General features: G+C 46.7%; 1 protein-coding gene and 1 pseudogene across 2 annotated transcripts in view; one reads left to right on the forward strand and one right to left on the reverse strand.

The window, feature by feature from the left end:
- Positions 1–368: 368 nt before the first annotated feature.
- AXIN1 (axin 1) overlaps positions 369–27399 on the forward strand; it is a 59494-nt gene continuing 32463 nt past the window's right edge. Inside the window, exons 1-2 of one of the 2 annotated variants that reach the window (XM_057530169.1) lie at positions 369–577; positions 4416–5376. In XM_057530169.1, coding sequence (XP_057386152.1) covers positions 4499–5376 — 878 coding nt within the window. In that variant the 5' untranslated portion in view covers positions 369–577; positions 4416–4498. The remainder of the gene's footprint in view (positions 578–4415; positions 5377–27399) is intronic. The other variant, XM_057530170.1, reaches the window with a different exon arrangement.
- LOC103005734 (small integral membrane protein 15-like) lies at positions 24645–25383 on the reverse strand (annotated as a pseudogene).

A 27399-nucleotide genomic window follows, 5' to 3' on the forward strand; every position in this document is an offset into this window, starting at 1 on the left:
TGGCCCCGCCTCCACGCTCCGGCCCCGCCTCCACGCTAGAGGCTCCGCCCACCACAGTTCTTCGCCCTGTCACCCCTCTCGGGGTTCGCCTGGTGTTCCTGGCCCCGCCCCAGCCTCCTGGCCCCGCCCCCACGCTCTTGGCACGCCCTCGCGCTCCAAGCCCCGCCTCACGCTCCGGGCCCCGCCCCCGCACTTCCGGACGGCGCCGGCGGGGGCGCTCCGGCCTCGGCTTCGGCGCTGTGAGCTTCGGCTCCCGGCTCGGGGAAGCGATCGCGGCCGCTGCCGCCGCCGCCGCCGCCGCCGCCGCCGCCGCCGCCGCCGCCGGACCGGCCGGAGTCGGGCCGGAGCCGCGTCCCCGCGGAGCAGGCCGGTGGGAGTGGGCGGCCGGCCTCGGCGGCGCCCCCGCGGCCTGCCCCGCGCTCGCCTCCGGGCCGCCGCGCCGCCGCTGCGATGGGGGCCGCCCGGGGCCGCGCCCCCGCCCGGTCCCGCCCGCCGCGTCGCCGCTGAGCGCATGGGCCGCACCGCGCCGCGCCGCTCTGGGAGCCGGTCCCGGGGCCCCGCCGCCGCCGCCGCTCGGGTGAGTAGTGCGGCCGGGCGCGCATTCCTGAGGGGCGCGGGCCTGTGCGGCGCCCATTGTAGGCCGCGTAGGCCGGGCCAGGCGCGGGACCCGGAAGAGGGGCTTGGAGGGTGTGCGGGCTCCGAGGCTGTGCGGGCTTGGAGCGTGTGAGGAAGGTGTGTGGGTCCGCTCTTGGAAGGTCGGGTGTGTCTAGGAAGGGATGCTAGCAGGTGATGCAGAAGGCAAGGTCTGTTGACTCTGGAGCCTATGGATGGGGAAGAGTGGGATTTGGTTCAGAAGGGGCAGCCACTTGCTGTAGGTGAGCTGAAGGGGGTGAGGAATACTCAGGATTCTGAGAAGGAATGGGGGCTCCTCCTGGAAGAGACCGGGGTGTGCAGCTGATGTGTTTGATTGGATGGTGCCGGGTGCAGTGCTGTGGTCTGTGGGCCTGGGGCATGTTCGGCCAGAGTGGGTGGGGTGCAGAGGGATCCTGGAGATAAGCAGGACAGTGGAGTGTCCCTTCCCCTCCCCCAGCAAAAAGTAGAAATGAGTGAGTATGAAACCCAGGGAGGGCACCCTCTGAGGCAGAGGTGCCTGAGTCTGGGTCTCTGCTGTGGTTTGGCTTGCTTGAGGGGCTTTACTCTTTCAGGTTGATGCCTCGCCCCCAAAACTCTCTCTTGGGTGTGTATCTTAGAATCTATCTCTGGCCTACATTTTGGAATTCAGTCGCTCATGAAACCAGAGCTGTATAGTCAGGACAGTGAAACTTACAGCTCAGCCTCGAGGACAGAAGAGAAAAATACATTAGTACTCTGGGGATTTTTCTCAGCCCATCTCTAAGATAATTAATAAAGAGTTATTGTGCATCTCAGCCCCTCCTTTTTGCTTGTACTTACGTTCTCTGCTGCTTCAGGAAGAATCTCAGATGTACTTGGACCAGGCCCTGTTTTGGAGAACATACACAGTCTAAACCTGACCTCCCAAGATAGCAGTATCTGGGTTTCAGTTTTAGGAACTTCTATTCAGGGACAAGGATGGGAAAGCATGCAAAATACAATGTTTCTGTTTGATTTTTCAGCAGGTATTGATGTTTCTTGGATTTATAGTTTCAGAAAAGCTAAGTGGATTTTTTGGGTTACATTAGTCATTGAGGATTTAGGTGGTGGGGGAACAGATTACATGTAAAACAGTAGTCCCAACCCTTCAAGACTTTAATTAATGGACAATTGGGAATGTGTCAGAATCACGCTCTATTGTTTCCACACTCCACATAAATCAAAAATTCAAAAGTTCTATTTGAGTAAAATAAATAAATATACACACACCTATAGCATTGAGCTGGCTGCCATGGTACCCAGGGGGTGCGCCTAGGCAGTGACTGAAGGCGATTTTAAATGAGGTATCAGAGTTGTGGATTCCTTTTATGGAATCCCTTTATTGATGGTGGTTACAGGCTGTTGGCCAGATTCCGTGTTTGTGGGCGTTTGACTCTAACCTGAATTAATATAACTGCTTTATCTGTGGTATGTATGTGTGTGCACACTGAATGCTTGCTGTACTTCTCCGTGGGAACCCAGATATTTTAGTAATTGGGGCACGTTTCAATAACAGCAGTAATTTGGAGAGATGTTTGTGTGCTCCCAGGGACACCAAAGGTCTTCTGTCATTTGACAGCCAAAAATAGATGTGAAGTTTAAGAAATGTTTTTTCTGGGCTATGAAAAAATAGTTTAAATGATTAGGGGGACGTGTTCACACACAAATGAAAAGTTAGTCTACCAAGACAGCACATTTTTATAATGAACGGCTAGATCTTGAATTTGCTGCTATTTCAGCACCTGTGAAGAGCTGACATTTGGCGTCTATGACAAGTGTTGTTTTCCTTAATGTTTATGAATTAGGTGTTTATTGGTGCCCATTAGTTGCAAGACCTTGTGTTAGATGCTGTGGGCCCTGCAGAAAATGTTTAAATCAGCCTGCTACAAATCATTTACATGGAAGAGATAAGCACTTTAAGAGATAAGTGACAGTGACTTGTCATTAGCCTCCTGTTAGGACGCAGTGACTTGGTTTTTTCTCAAGGCTAGTGAACTAGAGTATCTCCATCCGTAAGGCTCAGAGCACCAGGTGTGGGTCCTCTTTCCTGAGATGGTGTCCCCGATAGGAGGACGCTAGACATCCATGAGCTGGTGTGGAGACATCAAAGGTGCTCATTCCATGTTGATGGGACTCAAAAAAAGGGACTTTGCAGTTGAAGTGGTCCACGAGCAGCAGGGTGTCACAGCCCATGGGCCTTGACGAAGGAGCAGGCTGTTCCTACCAAGGCTGAGATTGCAGCCTACCCAGTAGTTTTCATACAAAGTCATTAGCTGCAGAACAATAATTGTGACCCATCCTCCATCTCTAGATGCTTCTAGCTTTCGGCAGCTGCTGGCAGGTGAAGTGTGTGCAGTGTGAGAATGCAGGTACCGGGGCAGATTACATGCAGGCCAGGGCCTGGAGTGTGGAGAGGTGGCCGGGGAGATCCACACCTTGTGTTTGTACCAGCTTTTAGGATTTCACTCTGCTCCCTCTGGCTTGTTCAGTGCTTTAGGCATTTGGACCTGTCATGCTTCTCTCCAGTCTCCTTCTAGGCAGACCACTTATATCCAACAGGCCAGGTGGGGAGGTGTAGCCTGAGCTCGTGGGCTCAGTGACAGGGAGGACCAAAGACCATGGCAGAGTCCCGGTCCAGGACAGTCCTCCCTCATACAAGACAGGCATCTGGAAGCAGAAACAAAACCCATAGTCCCCTGACCTCTAAGAGGGTGGGTAATTTGGTTTTCATTTTATGGAGTTGAATCATGTGAGCTGTATGCTTCCTTAGCTAATTGTGTTTGGATTTTGTTTGTTCTATACCTTCTCTGCTCCTCAGAGTACTCAATTGCCATTTGCTATCAGAAGGACACTTTCCTTTTAAGCAAGGTTATAAAGTCGAGAGCAGCTTTCTGATGAAGCGTTTTTAAGACTGTCCACGGGAATTCCCTGGCGGTCCAGTGGTTAGGACTCCGTGCTTTCACTGCTGAGGGCCCGGGTTCAATCCCTGGTCAGGAAACTTAAGATCCCGCAAAAAAAAAAAAAAAAAAAAAAGAGACTGTCCACATCATTGGTGGCGTGAGAAGGCCCCTGTGCCTGTGCATGTGAGTGATGTCCTTTGGTCACTCACTTGAAGATGCTGAAAACGACCCACGGTTAACTGCTCTTCTGGGCGTGTTGAGACTTAGAGGAACAAGTTGCTGTGTGTTCGCATATGTTGTGAGGCACAGTAAGTGTGAAGTAACGGGGCAGCAGGAAGCACAGTGGCTGTGGGCCTGGAGAGTGTGGAGTGGGGAGCAGACTGCCTTCCTTCTGGTGAGTGATGTGCCATATCTGAGTATCACAGCGACCCTGTTCTACTCAGATACACATCCTCGTCTTTCATGTGAGGTTTATACAGCTGGGAGGACCAGAAGCACCTCTCTTTCCTCCAGTCCTTCTGCCTTCCTGGAGCCTGAGGAGAGGGACTGGCCATGCAGCTGGGATGGGCTGCTAGTCTCTCTTTGTTCTCACAGAATGACACTTGAGGGTAGTGGCGCTCTCTGTGTTCTGGACATTCATTTCTTAGTGCCAGAGGCATTCCTGTAGTTGGAAAAGTTTCCAGAAATTGTTCTAATATAGTACAAACCTTTTTTGTGACAAAAGATTGAAAATTTAAACTGAATTTCTGGCTTTGAGTTCGAGCGGGAGGGCATCATTGCGAGTCTTGTCTTGAGAAAACCTCTGTGGTCATGTTTCCATGGACCCACCTTTCCTAATCCTTGTCCTCTTAATGGTTTCAACAGGACAGATTCATTCACTTTGGAGCTGTAAGTACTGATGTATTAGGGTGCAGCGCTCATTGTTCATTGACGCACAGAGTCCCAAAATGAATATCCAAGAGCAGGGTTTCCCCTTGGACCTCGGAGCAAGTTTCACCGAAGATGCCCCCCGACCCCCAGTGCCTGGTGAGGAGGGTGAACTGGTGTCCACGGACCCCAGGCCCATCAGCCACAGCTTCTGCTCTGGGAAAGGTGCCGGGATTAAAGGTGAGACTTCAACAGCCACTCCGAGGCGCTCAGATCTGGACCTGGGGTACGAGCCTGAGGGCAGCGCTTCGCCCACCCCTCCGTACTTGAAGTGGGCCGAGTCGCTGCACTCCCTACTGGACGATCAAGACGGGATAAACCTGTTTAGGACTTTCCTGAAGCAGGAGGACTGTGCCGATCTCCTGGACTTCTGGTTTGCCTGCAGCGGCTTCAGGAAACTGGAGCCCTGTGACTCGAATGAGGAGAAGAGGCTGAAGCTGGCCAGAGCTATCTACCGCAAGTACATCCTCGATAACAATGGCATTGTGTCCAGGCAGACCAAGCCAGCCACCAAGAGCTTCATAAAGGACTGCATCATGAAGCAGCAGATCGATCCCGCCATGTTCGACCAGGCCCAGACGGAAATCCAGTCTACCATGGAGGAGAACACCTACCCCTCGTTCCTCAAGTCCGATATTTATTTGGAGTACACGAGGACAGGCTCGGAGAGCCCAAAGCTCTGCAGTGACCAGAGCTCTGGGTCGGGGACAGGGAAGGGAGTACCTGGATACCTACCCACTTTGAACGAAGATGAGGAATGGAAGTGTGACCAAGATGTAGACGAAGACGATGGCAGAGACCCTGCTCCCCCCAGCAGGCTCACACAGAAGCTGCTCCTGGAAACCGCCACCCCGAGGGCCTCCTCAAGTAGACGGTACAGCGAGGGCAGAGAGTTCAGGTGAGTCCGACCCGAGGCCTCCGTTTCTGTGCTCACCTCCAAGACCTGGAGAACTAGCAGGGAAAGGTCTTGTCCTTCAGCCCCAAAGTGGGTGGACTCCTGGAGCTGGGGCAAGTTGTGGTTTTAGTCTTTACTCATGGTGCCTTCACATTTGTCATTAGATGTTTTTAATGTTTGTATTTTGAGGGCACTTTTATCAAGAACAGCCTAAAATATATGGCTTTGTAAGTCATTAGGAACATTGGAATTCTTAGAAGTGATATGACATTTAAACCTTACCCTTTATTTTTATTTTTTTATTTTTTAATAAATTTATTTATTTATTTATTTATTTTTGGCTGCGTTGGGTCTTCGTTGCTGCGCGTGGGCTTTCTCTAGTTGCGGCGAGCGGGGGGCTACTCTTTGTTGCGGTGCACTGGCTTCTCATTGCGGTGGGTTCTCTTGTTGCAGAGCACGGGCTCTAGGTGCGTGGGCTTCAGTAGTTGTGGCTCGCGGGCTCAGTAGTTGTGGTGCACAGGCTTAGTTGCTCCGCAGCGTGTGGGATCTTCCCGGACCAGGGATAGAACCCGTGTCCTCTCCATTGGCAGGCAGACACTCAACCACTGTGCCACCAGGGAAGTCCCTAAACCTTACCCTTTAGCAGTAAAATTTGTGTCCTCTTGCACAGAAGGTGGTTTACCTGGCAGATATAATCCTTTTGGCTTAATAAAGAGAAGAGTGGACATTTCAGTGCATCAGTACGTAGAGAATTCTGGATCATTGCTTTTTGTAACTGTCTTATAAGGTTCTTCCTAGAGGTCGGGGGGTGGTGGTGAGGAGGCTGATGTGCTTCAAGTTGTCTGAGCACTTTGGGAACTTCCAAAGTGGTTGTGGCTCCAGTACTGGACCTTTCTCCCGCCAAGAAAATGAGTTGTGCTGTTGTGTATTCAGTTCCCAGCATTCTGAAGTTGTGATCACAGTCTTTGCATGTGGGCACATATGCGGCTTTGGAGACATGGAGTGGTGCTATCTGGAAGTTGTTACCACTTTGGAAACCTGTTTCTTCTTTCTCTTTTCTGTGGTTGCTGGAAGTTTATTTGGTCTCGAGTTGGACACTGTTGCCGATTTTAGTGGGCACTTCCGTTCTCACTCATTTCCCTGTAGCTGGTTCTGGATACTCCTGCCTGTGAAACTTTGAAAGCCTGGAATTCCTGTGACCCTGCTGATTTAATCAAGAGTCTGCAAGCACATCCCCAGGTGCTGGGCCTCTCCCGTGGAGTTAGTAAAAGCGCAGATCACTTCTTCAGGCTTACTGTGGCAGAGAAATTGGTCACTTGCTAATAAAACACAGGATTAAACATTTTTAAGGTTTAAATGTCCTTTAAGTGATGTGATTGAATATACACTGTTTAGGTAATTTTTGTGGGCCTTTTGCTCACTGTCTTTAAACCTTATTGATTTAGCAATCTTTTTAGGGCAGAATATACTATAAAATTATCTTGGTAAGTAAGGCTAGTTAGTAACTGACACAGCTTTTCAGACCTAACCTGAAAGTTGTCATATTTGATTAGAACAGTTTAAAAATGAGATTAAATTTGAGGCCTGGGCTGCAGGGAAAAACAAATTGAGCTCAATTCTGATTTCTAATTTTAGAAATTCCTGCGTGCCACCCCTCCCCCAACCAGCCAGTCTGCACACTTTTCAGTTCTCGGTCGGGGGTTGGTCATAGCAGCAACTTTGCTTTTTCTCTCTTTGGTTTGCTCTATTTGTAATAAATAACCTTTACTATCAAATTAATAGAGTATGTTGCTGTAAGGACTGTGGTACATGTTCGTTTTTAACTTGCCTCTCGTGGAGCTGCTGGTGGCCGTGGGAGTCTGGCGCTCACGAGTCCTGCTTGCTCTCGGACCCCGTCCTTCTGGGGGCTGCCTTTGCGGTTGTGCGGGTGGACAGTCCCCCGTGTCAGGGTCATTGTTCATCAGCACTAGCAGGATATGGAGTCCAGCACATTCTACTTGCTCTGCAAGGATGTGCAGTTAGGATGCATTAGTGTGAAAGTCACAGAAAAGCCAGCCCACCCCGGCTTAAACACTGAACGGGATTGGTTGGCTCAGGTAAATGAAAAGTCCAGAGGCAGGCCCAGCTTCAGATGTGGTTTGATTCGGACTCCAGCCATTTTTCTTTCAAAGACTTGATTTCTTTTTTCAGAGAAGTTTTAGATTACCAGCAAAATTAAGAGGCAGGTACAGAGGTTTCCCATATACCCCTCCCCCCCGCACATGCACAGCCTCCCCCACTATCACCATCCCCCACCAGGGTGGTTGGTCATTTGTTACAGCTGAGGAGCCTACACTAATCACCCACAGTCCATAGCTTACATTAGGGTTCTCTCTCGGTGGTGTACATTCTGTGGGTTTGGACAAATATGTAATGACTTGTATCTATCACTCTAGTACCATACAGGGTAGTTTCCTCTGTGCTCTGCCTGTTTATCGTCTCCAGCCCCCAACCGCTGGCAACCACCGATCTTTCTACTGTCTCCACAGTTTTGCCTTTTCCAGAATGCCATGTAGCTGGAAGTATACAGGATGTAGCCTATTCATATTGGCTTCTTTCACTTAGTAATATGCTTTTAAGGTTTTTCAGTGTCTTTTCATGGCTTGATAGCTCATTTCTTTTTAGCACTGAATAATATTCCATTGTCTGGATAGACCACAGTTTACTTATCCATTCACCTGCTGAAGGACATCCTCATGGTTCCAGTTTTTGGCAGCTATGACTAAAGCTGCGGTAAACACCTATGTGCAGGTTTTTGTGTGGACATGAGTTTTCATTTCCTTTGGGTAAATATCAAGGAGCACAATTGCTGGATTGTATGCTGAGAGCACGTTCGTTTTTGTAAGAAACTGTCCCTTTTCTGAATGCTTCTTTGCCTCTGCCTTCCTGCGGCCAGCTTTGCTCTCAGGTTGGCTCCCTTGTTTTGTAAACAGATGCCTCCCACTGAAGGAAAGTCCTGCAGTTTGCCCAGAGTGGCTGGGGGAGCTGTGTGCCAGTGTGTCCTGCCCACTCCAGCATAATCACTGTGCAAGGGCTGAGACTCTGCTCTTGGGCTTACACCAAATAGGGCCACCCCAGAAGAAAAGTGGGGTGCCCCACCCAGACAGCATCACCACTCTCCAGCAGGGGGAGTGGTCCTTCAGGGGAAGATTGGGGTTAACGGGGAAGGGAGGAGGAGAGTGGGTAGTGAATAGGCAGCTAGTGAATGCCCACTGCCAGGAGGAGGAGCCGGGTGGGAACCTCAGCTCAGGGGATGTGTTTCCTGCAGCAGCAGGTGCTTCTCTCAGCATTGATTCTGCGTGGAGGAGTGTGTCAGCCGTGAGGCTGCTCCCACTGTGCTCACTGGTGTCGCCCAGGCTCCCTGTTCCCTGGCGGGAGGCCTGAGCAACAGTCCTCATTGGCTTCACGTGTGTGCACACGGCTGTTTTTCAGATCGCTGACTTGAGAGATGGTAAATGAGACTTTTATGTGGGTCTTTGTCAAAACTGAGAAAACAGGGATGCCCCTGGCTTTTTCTGCATTTATCCTGGTCACCTGGGATGACTAGGATAAAGAGCCCAGGGCTGAGGGGTCACAAAATCCCTTGCTGCTCTTCTGTTCTCTGTGTGGAAGACTTTCCCAGTCTTTATTGCCCTTTGTCAGTGGAACTTTGAACATAACTTTGGTTAGTTCATACGCACCATTTAAATTTGGTGTGACTTGGCAGAGGGTCCTCTGATGATGTAGGTGTTTTGGCTGTTTATTTACTTAATGCTTTGGCCTGGGGGGCCAGGGTCTGTAAGACATTAGCAGGCTCAGAAGCTTGGCCTGGCCTGGCCTCCAGGGGCTGTGCTGGACCTGGTTGGTCAGGCCTCAGTCAGGCCATCTTCAGCCCTTCAACCACCTGCGCTTAGCGATCGCCGCTGGTTTTCTTTTGCGTCTCTCTCTCTTTTTTTAAAAAAAATATTTATTTCTTTTTGGCTGCATCAGGTCTTAGTTGCAGCACGTGGGAGTTTCGTTGCGGCTCGCGGGCTCTTTGTTGTGGCGCACGGGCTTCTCTCTAGTTGTGGCGCACGGGCTTCTCTCTAGTTGTGGCATGCAGGATCTTAGTTTCCCGACCAGGGATCGAACCCACGTCCCCTGCATTGGAAGTGGGATTCTTAACCACTGGACCACCAGGGAAGCCCCTCTCTCTCTTTTTTTAATTGAATTGTAGTTGGCTTACAATGTTGTCTTAATTTCTGCTGTACAGCAAAGTGACTCAGTTATACATATATAGGCATTCTTTTTTTTAATATATTTATTTATTTATTTATTTATTTATTTATGGCTGCGTTGGGTCTTCGTTGCTGCGCACAGGCTTTCTCTAGTTGCGGCGAGCGAGGGCTACTCTTTGTTGCGGTGAGTGGGCTTCTCATTGTGGTGGCTTGTCTTTGTTGCGGAGCACGGGCTCTAGGCGCGTGGGTTCAGTAGTTGTGGCTTGCAGGCTCTACAGCACAGGCTCACTAGTTGTGGCGCATGGGCTTAGTTGCTCCATGGCATGTGGGATCTTCCCGGACCAGGGCTCGAATCTGTGTCCCCTGCCTTGGCAGGCGGATTCTTAACTACTGTGCCACCAGGGAAGTCCCAAAATATGCATTCTTTTTTATCTTCTTTTCCATTATGTTTTTTTAAAGACAACCCAATTTTTATTTTTATTTTTATTTTTTAAAAATATATTTATTTATTTATTTTTGGCTGCATTGTGTCTTCGTTGCTGCCTCTAGTTGCAATGAACGGGGGCTACTCTTTGTTGTGGTATGTGGGCTTCTCCTTGCGGTGGCTTCTCTTGCTGCGAACACAGGCTCTAGGTGCACGGGCTTCAGTAGTTGTGGCTTGCAGGCTTCAGAGTGCAGGCTCTGTAGTTGTGGCGCACGGGCTTAGTTGCTCTGCGGCATGTGGGATCTTCCCAGAACAGGGCTTGAACCCGTGTCTCCTGCGTTGGCAGGTGGTTCTTAACCACTGTGCCACCAGGGGAGTCCTATTTTTTATCACTTTAAATATTTATTTGTTTATTTATTTGGCTGCGCTGGGTCTTAGTTGCGGCATGCGGGCTCTTGGTTGCAGCATGTTTAGTTGCAGCATACGGGCTCTTAGTTGTGGCATGCATGTGGGATCTAGTTCCCTACCAGGGATTGAACCTGGGCCCCCTGTATTGGGCGCGTGGCATCTTAACCACTGGGCCACCAGGGAAATCCCTCCATTATGGTTTATCTCAGGATATTGAATACAATTCCCTATGCTCTTCAGTAGAACCTTGTTTATATCACTGCTGGGTTTTTTTTTTTTAATGCGTATTTATTTATTTTATTTATTTTTGGCTGTGTCGAGTCTTAGTTGAGGCATGCAGGATATTTTGTTGTGGTGCGCGGGCTATTCATTGTGGTTCGTGGGCTTCTCTCTAGTTGTGGCGTGCGGATTTTCTCTTCTCTAGCTGTGGTGCGCAGACTCCAGGGCACGTGAGCTCTGTAGTTTGCGGCACGTGGGCTCTCTCGTAGAGGAGCGCGAGCTCAGTAGTTGTAGTGCGCGGGCTTAGTTGCCCCGTGGTGTGTGGGATCTTAGTTCCCTGACCAGGGATCAAACCCGCGTCCCCTGCATTGGAAGGCAATTCTTTACCACTGGACCACCAGGGAAGTCCCTCACTGCTGGTTTTAATGTCTAACAGCAGCAAATGCTTTCCATTTCTCTTCACTACCTTCCTCACTGAGAAGTTCCCCGAGGACAGGGTCCAACTGATATTTCCTTACGTCTTCCTGGTGCGCCAGCCAGTGAAGCACTCTTGGTCAGGGCTGGTCATCGTGGCCGTGGCCAGAGAGTGGAGCACAGATGGTGTTTGTAGCAGGAATAACTCAGCAACTTGTGGGTCCTTTGAAGGGTGGGTGACCAACCCTTCCTCTCCAGACTGAGGAACTGCCTGATTTGTTTGTTGCCTTATCGACTGTATTTCTGGTAAATGGCTTAAAAGAAATGTAAAAAGAGGAAGCACTCAAATGTGTATAGTTTCTTGTGGAAGGTGGAAAAGTGAGATTGATCTGGGGTTTCTGGTTGGCGTTCCAGTGCAGTGGGGTGGGGGTGGGGCGGTGACTCTGGCACCCGGCTGCCGAGGGGCTCCAGTCCAAAGGGTGGCGGTGGTCCAGGTGGGGGTCTCAAGACACTGGTCCCGTTAACAGTGAGGCTGTTTTTTTTTATTTTTTTATTTTTTTAAAAATTTTTTTTTTAATTTTACTTATTTATTTATGGCTGTGTTGGGTCTTCGTTTCTGTGCGAGGGCTTTCTCTAGCTGTGGCAAGTGGGGGCCACTCTTCATCGCGGTGCGCGGGCCTCTCACTATCGCGGCCTCTCTTGTTGCGGAGCACAGGCTCCAGACGCGCAGGCTCAGTAATTGTGGCTCACGGGCCCAGTTGCTACGCGGCATGTGGGATCTTCCCAGACCAGGGCTCGAACCCGTTTCCCCTGCATTGGCAGGCAGACTCTCAACCACTGCGCCACCAGGGAAGCCCCAACAGTGAGGCTGTTTGATTTGACCTTCAGCAAATACTCTTCACTGTTGAATTTTTAGGTCATTTGTGATGGAAGGTGACTCATTTGTAAAGTGTGGCTCTCCCTGTGGCCTTCCCCCTCTTTCTTCCTACTGCTGTGCTTTTAGTCACTCTTAAATGTAGGGCACGAAGCTAGGGAAGAGAGCATGGCCCTGCTGCCAGTCCCTTGTCACCTTCCAGGTATGTAACTTGTCCAACTGGATGAATTCCTTTAACTGAACAGATGATCCCAAGGTTGGTCACTGGAGATGTTTTCAGACAGGCCCTAGTGTGCAGCTGTGGGGCTCTCAAGACAGTTGACAGGGAATTCCCTGGCAGTCCAGTGGTTAGGACTCCACGCTCTCACTTCCTAGGGCCTGGATTCAATCCCTGGCCAGGGTACTAAGATCCCACAAGCCATGTGGCGCAACTGAAAAAACAAAAAGACAGGAGTTTACAAATCTTTCCATTCCCCTTGCTGACTGAATGGGAGAACATTAATCTCAGTGGTTTAACTTAAGGACCCCTCACTTGGTGACTTTTCTACAGGCTGTGTCTTCTGGGTCAGCCTTCTCCTGGTTGTGTGATGGTGGGGAAGTTGCTTCACCTCTCTGAGCTTTTCTGTAAAAATGGGGACGATGAAGTAAGGGCCTGCCCAATGAGGTTGTCAGGGAGGTTCCGTGAACTGATCCCTGGGGGTGCCCGCACACAGCAGGCTCAGTGCACACAGCAGGTGCTCAGGGATTCTCACATCCTCCTGTGGTTCTTCATCATCGTCTGAACTTAGTGGTCTGCTAGATGTTGGTGAAATTTGTATCTGGGTTACAAATGATTTCAAAGTAGCGAATGACACATTCCGATTTTTTTTTTTTTTTTACTTATTATTTTTGGCTGTCTTGGGTCTTCGTTTCTGTGCGAGGGCTTTCTCTAGTTGCAGCAAGCGGGGGCCACTCTTCATCGCGGTGCGCGGGCCTCTCACTATCGCGGCCTCTCTTGTTGCGGAGCACAGGCTCCAGACGCGCAGGCTCAGTAGTTGTGGCTCACGGGCCCAGTTGCTCCGCGGAATGTGGGATCTTCTCAGACCAGGGCTCAAACCCGTGTCCCCTGCATTGGCAGGCGGATTCTCAACCACTGCACCACCAGGGAAGCCCACATTCCGATTTTAATAATCGTATTTCCTGAGAGTGAAGCATGTTAATTCCCCACCCCAAACCTGCTCTCATGGCCATCCTTACCTCCAGAAGTGGCACCACCATCTACCAGATCAACGTGGCCCACCTGATTCCCCATCCGAATGTGTGCTGAACCCTCTGCCTCTTGCTGTCTGCACTCCGGCCCCCACACCCTCCTCCTGGACCCGCAGAGCCTTCTGGGTGAGCCTCTGCCTCAGTCTTTTCTCCCCACAGTGCCCAAAGGGACCTTTCTAGATGCAGGTCTGACTACGCTCTTCCTTCTTCCACGACGTGGGGACTTCCCACTGCCCCTGGACTGCACCCCAGGCTCCTGTGACACAGCGTGTCCACGGGAGACCCTGTCATGGTACCAGCACGCTGTGAGCATTTTACATGCCTATCAGTGGGGGGTGGCTGGCTAATAAAAGTTTTTAAACTAGTTACAGGAGAGTCAAAAAATATTTTTTCTCTGTTTTAGTCATATAAAACTCTGTAGCCTTTTTCTTTTAATATTTATTTGTTTATTTATTTATTTATTTTTGGTTGCGTCAGGTCTTAGTTGCGGCACGTGGGATCTTTCGTTGCAGCGCAGGGGGCGCGCGGGCTTCTCTCTAGTTGTGGCGCATGGGCTCATTAGTTACTCATTAGTTGCGGCACATGGGCTTAGTTGCCCCACGGCATGTGGGATCTTAGTTCACCGACCAGGGATTGAACCCACGTCCCCTGTATTGGAAGGCGGATTCTTAACCACTGGACAACCAGGGAAGCCCCAAAAGTCTGTAGTCTTTGATGACAGGTTTCGACAAAGTCCGGGAAAGTTCAGTTAGCTGTCAGACTGAAGAATTTTAGAATAGAGAGGCCCCTTTGTCTGGGGCTCCACGTTGGTGGGTTTATGAAACGGAAGTGCCTACAGAGACTGCGGCCTGCGAGGCCCACACCACCCGTGGTTCTGCCGCCTGGCCGCTGGGTTGGGGAGCCTGGGCTGGCGGCTGGCCGCGTGTGTCTTCTGTGCATCAGCTGCCGGGGGATCAGCCAGTTCGCAGGTTTGTGCACCAGTTAGCGTCACAGAGACTGGAATTTGATTCATACTCACTGGCTCTGTTAATCTCCTCTAGAATCCTGACTTCATTTACACCAGTTTACCCAGCAATCATTATAAATAATGGAATTTGGCCAAGTAGTGGTTGTTCAGTTAGGAAAGGAAGGCAGTCTAATAATTCTTTCTTCAATCCAGCTTGAGGCCGAGTACGTGTGTGTGTGTGTAAGAAAATCGTTGCTTTCTTTTTCCCCCATGTCACATCAGTACAAATGCATGTTTTTGTGAGCCACTCAGGGTCCTCTCAGAGCTCATTAATTCCAAAAAGTGTTTGCTCTGAGGAAACAACTCCGTAAATCTCTTCAGTCCCTTCTTGGAACTCAGGCTGGCTATCTGATTTTGTGAAAATAAACGCAGTCTTCAAAGAGGCCGTGCACAGGGCCTTGTGCGTGCATGTGAAGGGCTTCAGGCTCACCCCTCCTCACCCCTCCCCTGGGTAGATTACAGCCTCGGCCCACAAGCCTTCTCGGAACTGGTGAAACTCTTTGTAGCAGCTGGACTCAGCTCTTTTGTTTGGACCAAACTCCTCCAGTTTTGATGGATAGAGGTGAGCCCTGCGTTGTGTGGCTGGGTGGGCACCCTTCTCAGCCCCCCAGCAGCAGGAGGCTCCCATTCCCTGGCTCTCTGCTCATCCAGCCTTGTGCCTTTCGAATCTTTAATGTGCTTTTATCTGGTATTGACCCTCTCTGGATCACTGGCTCATTTTTAGTCTGTAGGGCTAGTGTCTTCTCTTGAACAAATATTTAAAAATAATCATAAAGAATGTTGCTTGTAATAGCCAGCAGTTAGAGTAACTTGAATGTCTAATAGGATTGATTGCACAGGGTTTTTTTTCTGTGTGGTTGGAGAACATAGGCTTTCTATTTTCTTCTTTTTGTTTTTCTACATTTTCCAAATTCCTATAAAACATAAACCTTTGTAATTCGAAAGTATGTTATTAAAATATATACAAAGATATATCACAAGAGGGTGTGAATTATGTACAGTTTTTCAACAGCATATTTTTTCTTTTAAAAGGATGCATATAAATGTTTCCTTTTAGTATGATCTTAGGTCTTCTTAATGTTTGCACTGCTATACCAGTTTTGCTTTGTTTTGTGTTTTTTTGGCTGCATTGAGCATGGCATGCCGGAGCTTAGTTCCCTGACCAGGGATCAAACCCGCGCCCCCTGCATTGGAAGCTCGGAGTCTTAACCACTGGACCACCAGGGAAGTCCCTATACCAGTATTTTAATTAATTTTTATTTTTATTAAAAAAATGGAGAGAAGGAAAAATTCAAATAATGCTAAAAGGTTGATAACTAAATTTAGCAGTCTCATGACCCCCTGGCCTTTCCAGGATGGCCGCTTCCAACTGTATCTTACCTAGTGTATTAGCTCAGGCTGCCAGGACAAAATATCATAGACCTGGGGGTTAAACAACAGACATTTATTTCTCACGGTTCTGGAGGCTGGAGGTCCCAGACCAAAGCACCGGCAAGGTAGGTTTCATTCCATTCTTCTCATGGTTTGCTCACATGGCCTTTTCTCAGTGTGTCTGTGTGGAGAGAGAGACAGCTCCCCAGCATCTCTTCTGGTAAGGGTAATGATCCTGTCAGATCAGGGTCCCACTTTCATGACTTCATTTAACCATGTGACTTCCTTAGAGGCCCCATCTCCAAATACAGCCACATGGGGGGGTAAGGGCCTCCACATCAGAATCTGGGGGACGTAGACTCTCAGTCCATCACACCCCCCTTTCTAAGTGATGTGCTCATACTGCTGTCCTTGGGGCATCTGCCCTGAGCCAGTCTCTGTGGATGCTCTCCTTTCCCCACCACCTGGCCTGATTATTAACACATTCTGGGTTTGGTTTATATCCATATTTGGTGTTTTCATTGCTGAGCCAAGTTGGGCCAATCATTTTCTTTCTTGTGCCATTTTTGTGTGTGTGCGTTTTAAAGTTATGGTTGTTGCATTTTTTCATTTGATTAGATATTTGATTTTCTGACATAAATCTTACCTTATGCTGCATCGGCTTAAAAAGTGCCTGTCAAAATACTTCTCATTACTTTTCTCATTTTGGAGCCTGTATTATTTAGATGTTGGACCATTTGGAATGATCCTTTAAATTTTGTTTCTTTTTTTTCCTATTTTCTGTTTCTTTTCTTTTTGTTGTGTTTTCAGCTCTTTCCACTAAATTTCTCCTGCTCTTGTTTTCTGAATATATACTTTAAAAAGACGAAATCATCCTTTTTTTTTTTTTTTTTTAATTGTTCATGGATCAGCATTTAAAAATCTTTCTGGTGTTGACCTAAAACAATATAACAGCCAGTTATTTTACCAGAAAATGGGTTTATTGCAAAGAATTGCAATTTGGGACATGCAGTCTATAGTGAAGCCACAGGCAAGTCCAGAGAACAAAGGAGAGGAACTTCTTTTATAGAGGAGAAGGAGGAGTTGGGAGGGGCTGTTATAAACAAAGAGCCCATTGGAGGAAACTGGGAGTTCAGAATACAGTGGCTTTTCATTGGCTGAGCTGTTGCCAGGCAAAGAGAAATTCTCTCTCCCTCCTGCTGGGTGGTCCTTCTTCATGTTGGAGATGCAAAGGTATGTCTCTTCCTGTTGCATCTGCAATTGATGATGGTAAGGTGTGAGGGCTCCCTTTCCTGGCCTCCTAACTCCATTTTATTTTATTTATTTTTATTTTTATTTATTTTTATTTATTTTTTGGCCACGCTGCCCAGCCTGTGGGATCTTAGTTCCCCAACCAGGGATTGCACCCAGGCGCTTGGCAGTGAGAGCATGGAGTCCTAACCACTGGACCTCCAGGGAATTCCCCCATCTCCATTTTAAGTGAGGTTTCTGTGTATTAACTTTCACATTAGCATCATGCCCCTACCCACCCTTCAGTAGGGAGACACGGTGGGTTATGTCAAGAAGTCCTGCTTATGTGGGAGAAAGATTGCTCCTTTTTCCTATGGTTATAGAGCTGGGCCTAGTTTGCAAAACTTATTTTAAATACAAATGAGAATTCTTTGGGAAGAAGTCAGTGAAGGAAAAGGAGATGTGGAGCACTGCTGTTTAGGGAAGATCTAATGTGATGACCATAAAATATGTAATTTGTAGGTGGTAACATTGTGGAAGGATTCTTTTTTTTTTTTAACTCATGTCAGTTTGGGAAGAGTTTATTTATTTATTTATAATTTATTTATATTTAATTTATTTATTTTTGGCTGAGTTGGGTCTTTGTTGCTGCACGTGGGCTTTCTCTAGTTCCTGCGAGCGGGAGCTACTCTTTGTTGCGCTGTGTGGGCTTCTCATTGTGGTGGCTTCTCTTGTTGTGGAGCACAGGCTCTAGGCACATGGGCTTCAGTAGTTGTGGCTTGCGGGTTCTAGAGTGCAGGCTCAGTAGTTGTGGCCCACAGGCTTAGTTGCCCCACGGCATGTGGGATCTTCCCGGACCAGGGCTTGAACCCGTGTTCCCTGCATTGGCAGGCGGATTCTTAACCACTGTGCCACCAGGGAAGTCCGATTCTTTTTTAATGAGACTTATCTTTGGGATGCCTTTAGTACCCTTGAGATTATTCAGTGGATAAAAATTATTTGCATACATATAACTTGTCAGGAGCACATTTGTTCTGTGTGTTAAGCTTGCCTGAATTAGGCATGGCTGAAGGGTTGGTGTCTTGGGGAAGATGTGGATGCTGTATCTCATTCTTGTGTAATTCTTGGATTTCTTACTGAATCTTCTTGAGGACTGTTCATCTGAGGACAGTTGATCCCTATGCTGGCAATAGACTTGTGAAACTGAGTAAAGGAAACCTCATTTAAAGTCTGGAGTCTGGAGGCCAGAAGGGGAGCTCTGATGCCCTACACTCCACCTCAGTTAGAGACCGCGCAGGAAGAGAGGTACCTTGCATTCCCAGCAGGGAAGTATCTACTTTACTGCCCCTGCAGGAGGAAGGAAGAGTTCTTGCCCAGCGCCAAGCCCAGCCTGTTGGAACCTTTGCAGCTCAGCCAATAGGAATCCATCACCACCCTGAACTCTTGCTTTCCTCCAAGGGACTTTGGTTCAAAGCACCCCTCTCAGCTTCCTCCTTTTCTCTATAAAGTAACACTCGGGCTTCCCTGGTGGCGCAGTGGTTGAGAATCTGCCTGCTAATGCAGGGGACACGGGTTCGAGCCCTGGTCTGGGAAGATCCCACATGCCACGGAGCAGCTGGGCCCGTGAGCCACAATTGCTGAGCCTGCGCGTCTGGAGCCTGTGCCCCGCGACGGGAGGGGCCGCGATAGAGAAAGGCCCGCGCACCGCGATGAAGAGCGGTCCCCGCACCGCGATGAAGAGTGGCCCCCGCTTGCCGCAACTGGAGAAAGCCCTCGCACGAACCGAAGACCCAACACAGCCAAAAATAAATAAATAAATAAATAAATCAATAAATAAGAAAAATCCTTAAAAAAAAAAAAATAAAGTAACACTCCTCTCCTTTGTTTGCTGGACTTGCCTATAGTTTTTGCTATAGCATGGTCGTCCTGAATTGCAATTCTCTGCTATTCCTGAATAAACCCGTTTTGCTGGTAAAATGACTGGATGTTCTCAGCAGACTATTATGATCGGTGTTTTGGAGTTTTGGAGAACCAAAGGGGGGCTCAAGGACAGTGGTCCACATATGACCAAGAAAAGCTGTGTCTGAGCAGACAGGAAAAGATGACTCTGTGTGGCCCCAGTACAGCTGCCCCTTTAAAAGGAGAATTGACAGAAATACAGATTCATTCGTTCATTGAGTGTCCTCCATGTGCCACATACTCTTCTAGAAGCTGGAGATTCACTAGTGAACAAAGCAGACAAAAATCCCTCCGATTGTGCAGCTTACACTTTTTTTTTTTAATTTAATTAATTTATTTATTTATGGCTGTGTTGGGTCTTCGTTTCTGTGTGAGGGCTTTCTCTAGTTGCGGCAAGTGGGGGCCACTCTTCATCGCGGTGCGCGGGCCTCTCACTTTCGCGGCCTCTCTTGTTGCAGAGCACAGGCTCCAGACGCACAGGCTCAGCAATTGTGGCTCATGGGCTTAGTCGCTCCGCGGCATGTGAGATCTTCCCAGACCAGGGCTCGAACCCGTGTCCCCTGCATTGGCAGGCAGATTCTCAACCACTGTGCCACCAGGGAAGCCCTACACTTTTAACAGGGAGAGAAACAAGATGAGAACGCAAGTAAAATACTGAGCATTTCAGATGGTGCAGTTTAAGTTGGGGCAGAGGGAGGGTTGCCATTTTCACAAGAGTGGCCAGAGAGGGTCTCATTCTGGAGGGTGACTTTTGAGCAAAGCCTGAAGAAGGTGAGAGCACGGTGAGAGACTGTGTACCTGGAGGAGGACGAGGGAAGAGCAAGTAGGAAAGGCAGCCTAGCTGGGGCAGAGTGGCCGAGGGGCGAGGGGTGGGAGGAGAGCGCAGAGAGGTGACTTGGCATTTCTGAGACTGCGGCTTCTGCTTTGGTCTCTCTCAAATTGTCAGTGTATTGATGGTATTTGGAGCCGTGAGCCTTGTTGTGACCCCCCAGTGAGCGAACGTAGATAGAGACAAGAAGGCCTCTGGTGGCTTTCCACTGCCGAGGGTTACAGGAGACCTGGCAGTGAGGTTGGAGGAAACCAGCGGAGTATGGGGTCTTGGAGACCAAATGAAGAAAGTGCACCAAGGAAGATGGGTTGAGTAGCCGTCGGCGCTGCTGGTAGGTGATGTGAGATGGGGGCTGGTGTCCTTACGTCTAGCAACCTGGAGATTGTTGGGGACCCTGAGTTGTGCTGGTGGGAGATGGTAAAAGCACATTGAAATGGCTTTCAGATTGAGCGTTAAGCAGCTCAGAGCCCTTTGAGAAGGACCATGTCTTAGTCTTATTTGTCCTTGGCTTAAGATACTGTCTTGCAGGTCTGCTCTTGATAAATATGTACTGAAGGAAATGACTCGAGCTCTTAGAAAACATCTGCAAGATGTGTGGAATCCACCCGCCCGCCTGTGCCCTTGAGTACAGCGTTCACGTCCCCATCCTGAGACACCTGACCTTTATCAAGGAAGCGGCTGCTTCCCTTGTGGTTCATGTCACAGCCAGGAGCTACCTCTGCATTGGTTTTACCCTTTTTGGCCTCCCACCTTTGATAAAGAAATCTAGTTTAAAAAAAAATCAGATCAAGTGAGAAATTCTGTCTGATTCCTTTTATTAAGGATTCAGAAACAAGCTATGGCTTATGTGTTTCAATATGCCACTACTGTTGAATGTCGGGGCTGAATTTATTGGTTGAAGTCTCCCACTATGAATGTGGATTTGTCTGTTGTTGTTTTTTCTGTCAAGTTTTGCTCTGTGTGTTTTGAGTCCATAGTTTACATGCATACACATTGAGTTGTTACTTTTTTCTGTGGATTGACCATTTTATTATTATAACATGTCTTTATATCTAATAATGCTTTTTGCTTAAAAATCTACTTTGTCCGATATTGGTATAGCTACCCCAATTTTCTTTTAAGAGTATTTGCATGATTTATGTGTTTTCCAATCTTTTATTTATTTATTGAGATATAGTTGACATACATTCTGTTAGTTTCAGGGGTACACCATAACCATTCGATATTTGTATATAGTGTGAAATGGTCACCACACTAAGTCTAGTTAACATCTGTCACCATATGTAGTTACAAAAAAATTGTTTTTCTTGTGAAGAGACTTCAGTCTTTTATTTTCAAATGTTCTATATTCTTTTTTTTGGCCGCAGTGTGCGGCTTGTGGGATTTTAGTTCCCCGACCAGGGGTTGAACTCAGGCCCTCGGCAGTGAGAGTGCAGGGCCCTAACCACTGGACTGCCACGGAATTCTGAAATTTTCTATATCCTTTTTTTTTCTTGATTTTTTTTAATGTGGACCATTTTTAAAGTCTCTATTGAATTTGTTACAATATTGCTTCTGTTTTATGTTTTTTGGTTTTTTGGCCGTGAAGCATGTGGGATTCCAGCCCCCCGACCAGGGATTGAACCCGCACCCCCTGCATTGGAAGGCGAAGTCCCAACCACTGGACCGCCAGGGAAGTCCCAATTTTCTATATTATTATATTTAAGTTATTTTTCTTATAAGGTGGATATGGATAGTTTTTTAAAAATCCAGATGATCTTACTTTTTTTTTAAAATTTTTATTTATTTATTTATTTATTTATTTATGGCTGCATTGGGTCTCTGTTGCTGTGCGCGGGCTTTCTCTAGTTGCGGCGAGCGGGGGCTACACTTCGTTGCGGTGCGTGGGCTTCTTATTGCTGTGGCTTCTCTTGTTTCGGAACATCAGCTCTAGGCACGCGGGCTTCAGTAGTTGCAGCGTGTGGGCTCAGTAGTTGTGGCTCATGGGCTCTAGAGCGCAGGCTCAGTATTTGTGGAGCACGGGCTTAGTTGCTCCGCGGCATGTGGGATCTTCCTGGACCAGGGATCGAACCCGTGTACCCTGGGTTGGCAGGCGGATTCTTAACCACTGTGCCACCAGGGAAGTCCCCAGATGATCTACTCTTAATTGGTATATTTAGTTGATTTATATTTACTATATAATAATTACCAATATATTTGGACTTAAAGCTATCTTTTAGTATTTATGTTTTATTTGTTCCTCATTCTCCTTTCTCGTTTCTTTTGGATTAATTAAATATTTTTTTGTTATTCAAATGCCCCCCTCTGTTAGCTTGTTCTACATTTATGTACTACTATTTTTTTAAATTTTTAATTTATTTTTATTTATGGCTGCATTGGGTCTCTGTTGCTGTGCGCGGGCTTTCTCTAGTTGCGGCGAGCGGGGGCTACACTTCGTTGCGGTGCGTGGGCTTCTTATTGCTGTGGCTTCTCTTGTTTCGGAACATCAGCTCTAGGCACGCGGGCTTCAGTAGTTGCAGCGTGTGGGCTCAGTAGTTGTGGCTTGTGGGCTCTAGAGCGCAGGCTCAGTAGTTGTGGTGCATGGGCTTAGTTGCTCTGCGGCATGTGGGATCTTTCCAGACCAGGGCTCCAACCCGTGTCCCCTGCATTGGCAGGTGGATTCTTAACTACAGTGCCACCAGGGAAGCCCTGTACTACTACTTTTTAAGTGGTCCCTCTAGAGATTACAGCATGCATCCCTGACCTATTCGAGTGTAAGTTGGTTCTTTTGTCACTTACCAGAAAATGTAAAGACTAAAGGTTAATCTAACACAAGTTATGTACTCCCCCATTGCTTTTTATGCAGTTGTTGTTTATTTTTTTTGTATGTGTATGTATGTATGTGTGTATTTATTTATTTGGCTGCGTCGGGTCTTGGTTGCGGCACGCAGGATCTTTGTTGAGGCGTGCAGGATCTTTCATTGCCGTGCGCGGGCTCAGTTGTTGTGGTGCGGGCTTAGTTGCCTGCGGCATGTGAGATCTTAGTCTTACAGCTAAACCGTCCAAGGTAATTTGTCATTTTTTGGTGCCACCGTTAAGATTTTCTTCTGTGTCTTTGGTAAAACTACTGAAGTTTTACTATCATGACTGTTTTTCTGGCTTGGGGTTTGAAGTACTTTTTGAATCTCTGGCTTGATGATTTTCGTGAATTTTGGGAAGTTCTCAGTTATTAGCTCTTCAAATATTGCTTCTGCTGTATTCTCTCTTTCTCTTCTCCTTCTGGGATTCCAGTTACTCACGTATCAGACATTTCTTCTTTTTAAGTCTTTTCAGTAGTTTCTGTCCTTGCCATGCTTCAGTATGCATATTTTCCAGACCTATGTACCATTCACTAATTTCTCTTCAGTTGTGTGTAGTCTACTGTTACGTCTGTCTGTGGAGTTCTTAACTTCATTTGTTATATTTTTCAGTTTTAGTGTTCATTTGATTTTTTTTTTTTTTGATATTCAGTCCCCTGCTCAAACTCTCCAGCTTGTCTTTTAACTCTGTTTCTGTTGTCTGTTTTTCTCTTGTTCTTGAGTCAGTTGGTGTCCCGTCTCCTAGTATGCTGGGCAGTTTTTATTGAACAGCAGACATTGTATATGAAAAATTCAGGGATCGTTTGAAGTTCCTGATCGTAATTTTCTCCAATGAGGGCTTACTTTTGCTTCTGACTGGCCTTTAGTGTGGGGACCTGTCACTTTACTCCAGCCAGGAACCAATCTGATTTGAACACAAGACTTCAGTCTTTGGGCAGGCTGGTCTATTTCAGGTTCATCCCTTCTCCTAGGATATAGCCCATTGGGGTCCCGACTGAAGGCCTGGGGTCTTCACTAGGGCCCACATCTTTGGTGCACTTGGAACACCCACTTAAGAATTCTGGAAGTTTTCACATTCTCAGCTTGGAAGTCATTGCTTGAGAACCTCAAGGAGAAAAGTGGGACCGTATGTTTGACTTGCCTGTTTTCCTTTTTTCTCTCATGCTTTGGCCCCTTGAGAGATCTCATTTCCTTGGTAGCTATCTTGTGCCTTAAAGCAGATGAAAACATTTCTGTTTTTTTTTTAATAAAAAAGTATCAAATTTATTTCAATATCTAGTTTCATTTTTAAGTTAAAGCTTTTAGACAATTTTTTTGTAATTTAAGATTCATTATCGGAGGTGAGGAAAACATTAATAAGCTATTAATTACTGACAACAAATAAAATTATTAACCATGCGTTTATAGAAGACATGTTAAAGAGTAAAAAGTTCCAGTTACACTACTTAACTGAAGGAAATATCCTCCAGCCCTTTATTTCTAATTATAACACGTTCTCATTTTGACATAATTTACACCTTTTTCACCCAATTAATACTATGCTAAACAAAATTTTTCCAACTGTTAAGCCTTTCTTTACCATTTATGAAATATGACTTAACTGTTACTCTTTAAAAGTTCCTTAAAAGAATTTGAAATTTTAATTTTCACCATGAACCTGTTTGATCAAAAAAGTAAAGGACATCACTACCACATGAATTAAAAGAATGGAATAAAAAACAAAAGTGGTATTATATAATCAGCAAATTATTTGATAAGACATTTTAAGTATTTCATATTTCTGCTTAGCACAGGTGAGAATTAACTGGTTCCACGGTACTACAAGGCTTGGCAATTTTACTCGCTTTAAGTCATAGTGTTACTCTACTCAAGTCATTGCTAAGAAAATGGCAGTGTTCATAAGTACAAAAATTGTTATATCCAGTAAGTGGTATTCTACATAGTCAAGATAATAAGAGAATTCTTTATAAAATTAGATTTTAAAAAATGCAGAATGTCTGGTGATTAGCAGTATCTCAAAAGGTAAAATGAGAAAAATACAGAAAATAGAAGTACTCGTTGAATAACATTATTTTGCTTTGAGGATGCCAGAAATGATTCTATTCCAAGAAATAAGTAATAATGATAAAAGATGTGATTAATACACTGTATCTCTTTTAAGCCAAAGCACACTTTTCACCTCAGGACAATTCTGATTTTTACATTCTTAATCTCCTCTGTCCAGAACAGGACCCCATTTTAAGCCATTATTTGAATAGAGTCCATAATCTAAAGCCATTTTTCTCCACAGGATGTTTTCATTTTAGTACATATGCTGCAAAAAGGCAAATGACTAAGTCAGTTATAAAGAATTTGTAGCATAATAAATGCCAATTTACAGTAACTGTCAACAGACTTCTACACCGAAGCCTGAAAGTTGCTACAGTACAGGTGAGAACTAACATGATTCTTCCATATGCTCAGACTTAGTTTACTAAATAATACTGTCATAAGATCTGAAAAGAAACCTTAATGGGTCCTTCCAAAGCTGCGTAATTTTCCAGACAATTTTCCTCTGGTTGCAGAGCCTGTTCATTCTTTCAATCCTTTTTTAGTCCTTTAGCTTTTGCAGTATTTTCTTGACGTTTTTGTTTCTTCTTTTGCTCCTTTTCCCTGGCCTCAATCATCTTGGCCAATTTCTAAGACAGTACAGCACTTGCTAGAAACAGTGGAGTTAGGGCCAAAATAACTGTTGTAAGGAAGCCATACGGGTCCTTTGCAGCCCATTCCACAGCATACTCAGCCCAAGCCTTTATATCAAACATCTTTGTAGAGGCCTTATGCTTGAGTAGTGATCTCTAATTTTGTTCTGGGATTATTAGCCAATCACAATTTCAGATGACCCTTGGTTGGTTGTCTTCTTTAGCTCTACCATACACTTCTGAGAGAATGCTTAAATTCTATACACTTGGGCAGTTGGCGCGGTGGCCGCTTCCACTGGGCACGGGGGCAAAACCGCGGCAGTGGCTGCCACCAGCCTCCCCTACATCGCGCCCGGGACGGTGGGCTCGGAGCCGCACTCCCAACTCTGTCTGTTTTTCTAATTGTCCTTGCAGATGGTGAGGTGTGCAGCAAGCAAGTCCACCTTGCACGCCAAAATCCAAGGCTCAATTTATTTTATGTATCAGCTGTTTACTTAGAGCTTGATTTAGATGAACGCTTATATTAGGTAGTTCTGTTGTGTGGCTTTAAAAGTCAGAAAAGTCTGTGAAGAGACGAGTCCTGATAGGCATCCCTGTTTCTTTGGGCCTGCCTTAATCTGCCTCTGGGCAGAGAGGCTGTCCTGCCTTGCGGAAATCAGTGGAAATCAGAGTAAATGCTCCATGGGTTATACAACTCAAATGTTCTTCAAGGTCCAGACACCCACCCCATTCACCCTCTCAATACTGTCTAAAGGTAAATAATCAGAATAATTGTGTGTCCTTCCAAAGCGTCTTTATAAACTTATAGAAATTAATATGAACATATTCTTATATTTTTAATGCTTAATACATTTTAAAGTAGGAATTTTCTTTTGAGAAATGGACATGACCTAAAAAATTAGGTCCATCACACAGAATGTGGTATACATTGAGTATAAACTCTAGACCTGTTGCATATGTATTCGTTTTTCAGGTGTAAAATGAATTTACTAATCACTGTAAACAAATTTAGAGTTTTCTTTTGTTTGGATTTTTATTGCTTTTATCCATCTGAGTGTTGTTGCCCTGTTCCTCATGTGACAAAGGTGGCTGGGTGGATTAGTGGCCAAGTTCACTGTTGGGGAAGAGTGTGAATATAACAAACTGGCCTGAATGAGAAACAGACTCAGGGCTCTGGTAGATAGAGCGTTACCCAGCACAAATGCCATCGTTACCCAGCACAAACGCCAGACGGGTTCAGCCCCGCATGCCGTGTGTGCACAGGACATGTGCACCTGCCATAGCATGAGGTGCTATGCTCAGCATTCGTTCTGCAGCAGGCCCACGTTTGAGCCCACGTCGCCAGCACTGTTGCTGGGGGCGGAAAACAGGCCCGCAGGTGTACCTGTGCTGGAGCCCTCCCATCCCCACTGGGGGTTCCCATCCTCTGCCGGTCTTGGGTTCCCAGCCATATGGCTGTGCTCCACCCTCAAGGCAGCCTCTGAGGGCCACAGGCGTGGAAACTGCAGTGTTGAAAGGGCCTGATGAGGCCTGGCGCTGTGCCCTGAGGTGGCAGCCTGAGCCGGGGTTAGGCCAGTGACAGAGAATGCTTTTGGACATTCTAGCATTGAAGGAATGTCAGACTTGCCCCTTGGTTCTTTGAAATTCGGTTCACTTTGGAATGTAAAGTTTTGTGGTGCCACCTGCAGTTGTGCTGGAGATAATATAAAGATAAACATTTCCATGGTGAACAAAGACTGGCAAATAAGAGCAGCCCAGGCCTTTTGTTTTCACAGGGTCCACCCTATGTTCATATGGAAACAGTGGAAGTATCTTACCTAGTTGGGCTTTCTCATAAGGTGGTCAGGGTAAGTTCATTTGGATACAGTGAACGTCCTTTAAAAAGAAAATCCTTTTGAAACATTGCGAAAGAAAGCTTCATAAGCAGAAAAATCAAATAACTCTTATAAAAGCAAAGTACCCAAAGAATCTGTGTTTCTCCCTCAGGTTTTCACTTTCTGGACAGACTTCTATGTGCTGCGTCAAGGAAAGCAGACACGGGTGTCCTGTTAGCTTAGAGAAGGGTTGAGGATTACGTGGTGATGTTACAAGGTGAAAAGGGTGACCCGAGGCTTGGAGTTTCTGATTTCTGAATTACTTCAAGGGAACAAATCATACTGTTACATGAACAGAATTTTGACTTTGACTACTAGATTCATAAGTGTATGTTTTTTAATTTTTAATAAGCCACATTTTGAAAGTCACCGATTTGGTCTTGTAGCTTCAGCCCCAAGAACTTGTCTCCTTAGCAG

Source organism: Balaenoptera acutorostrata, chromosome 15 (assembly GCF_949987535.1).
Source record: "Balaenoptera acutorostrata chromosome 15, mBalAcu1.1, whole genome shotgun sequence".
Classification (NCBI taxonomy): domain Eukaryota; kingdom Metazoa; phylum Chordata; class Mammalia; order Artiodactyla; family Balaenopteridae; genus Balaenoptera; species Balaenoptera acutorostrata.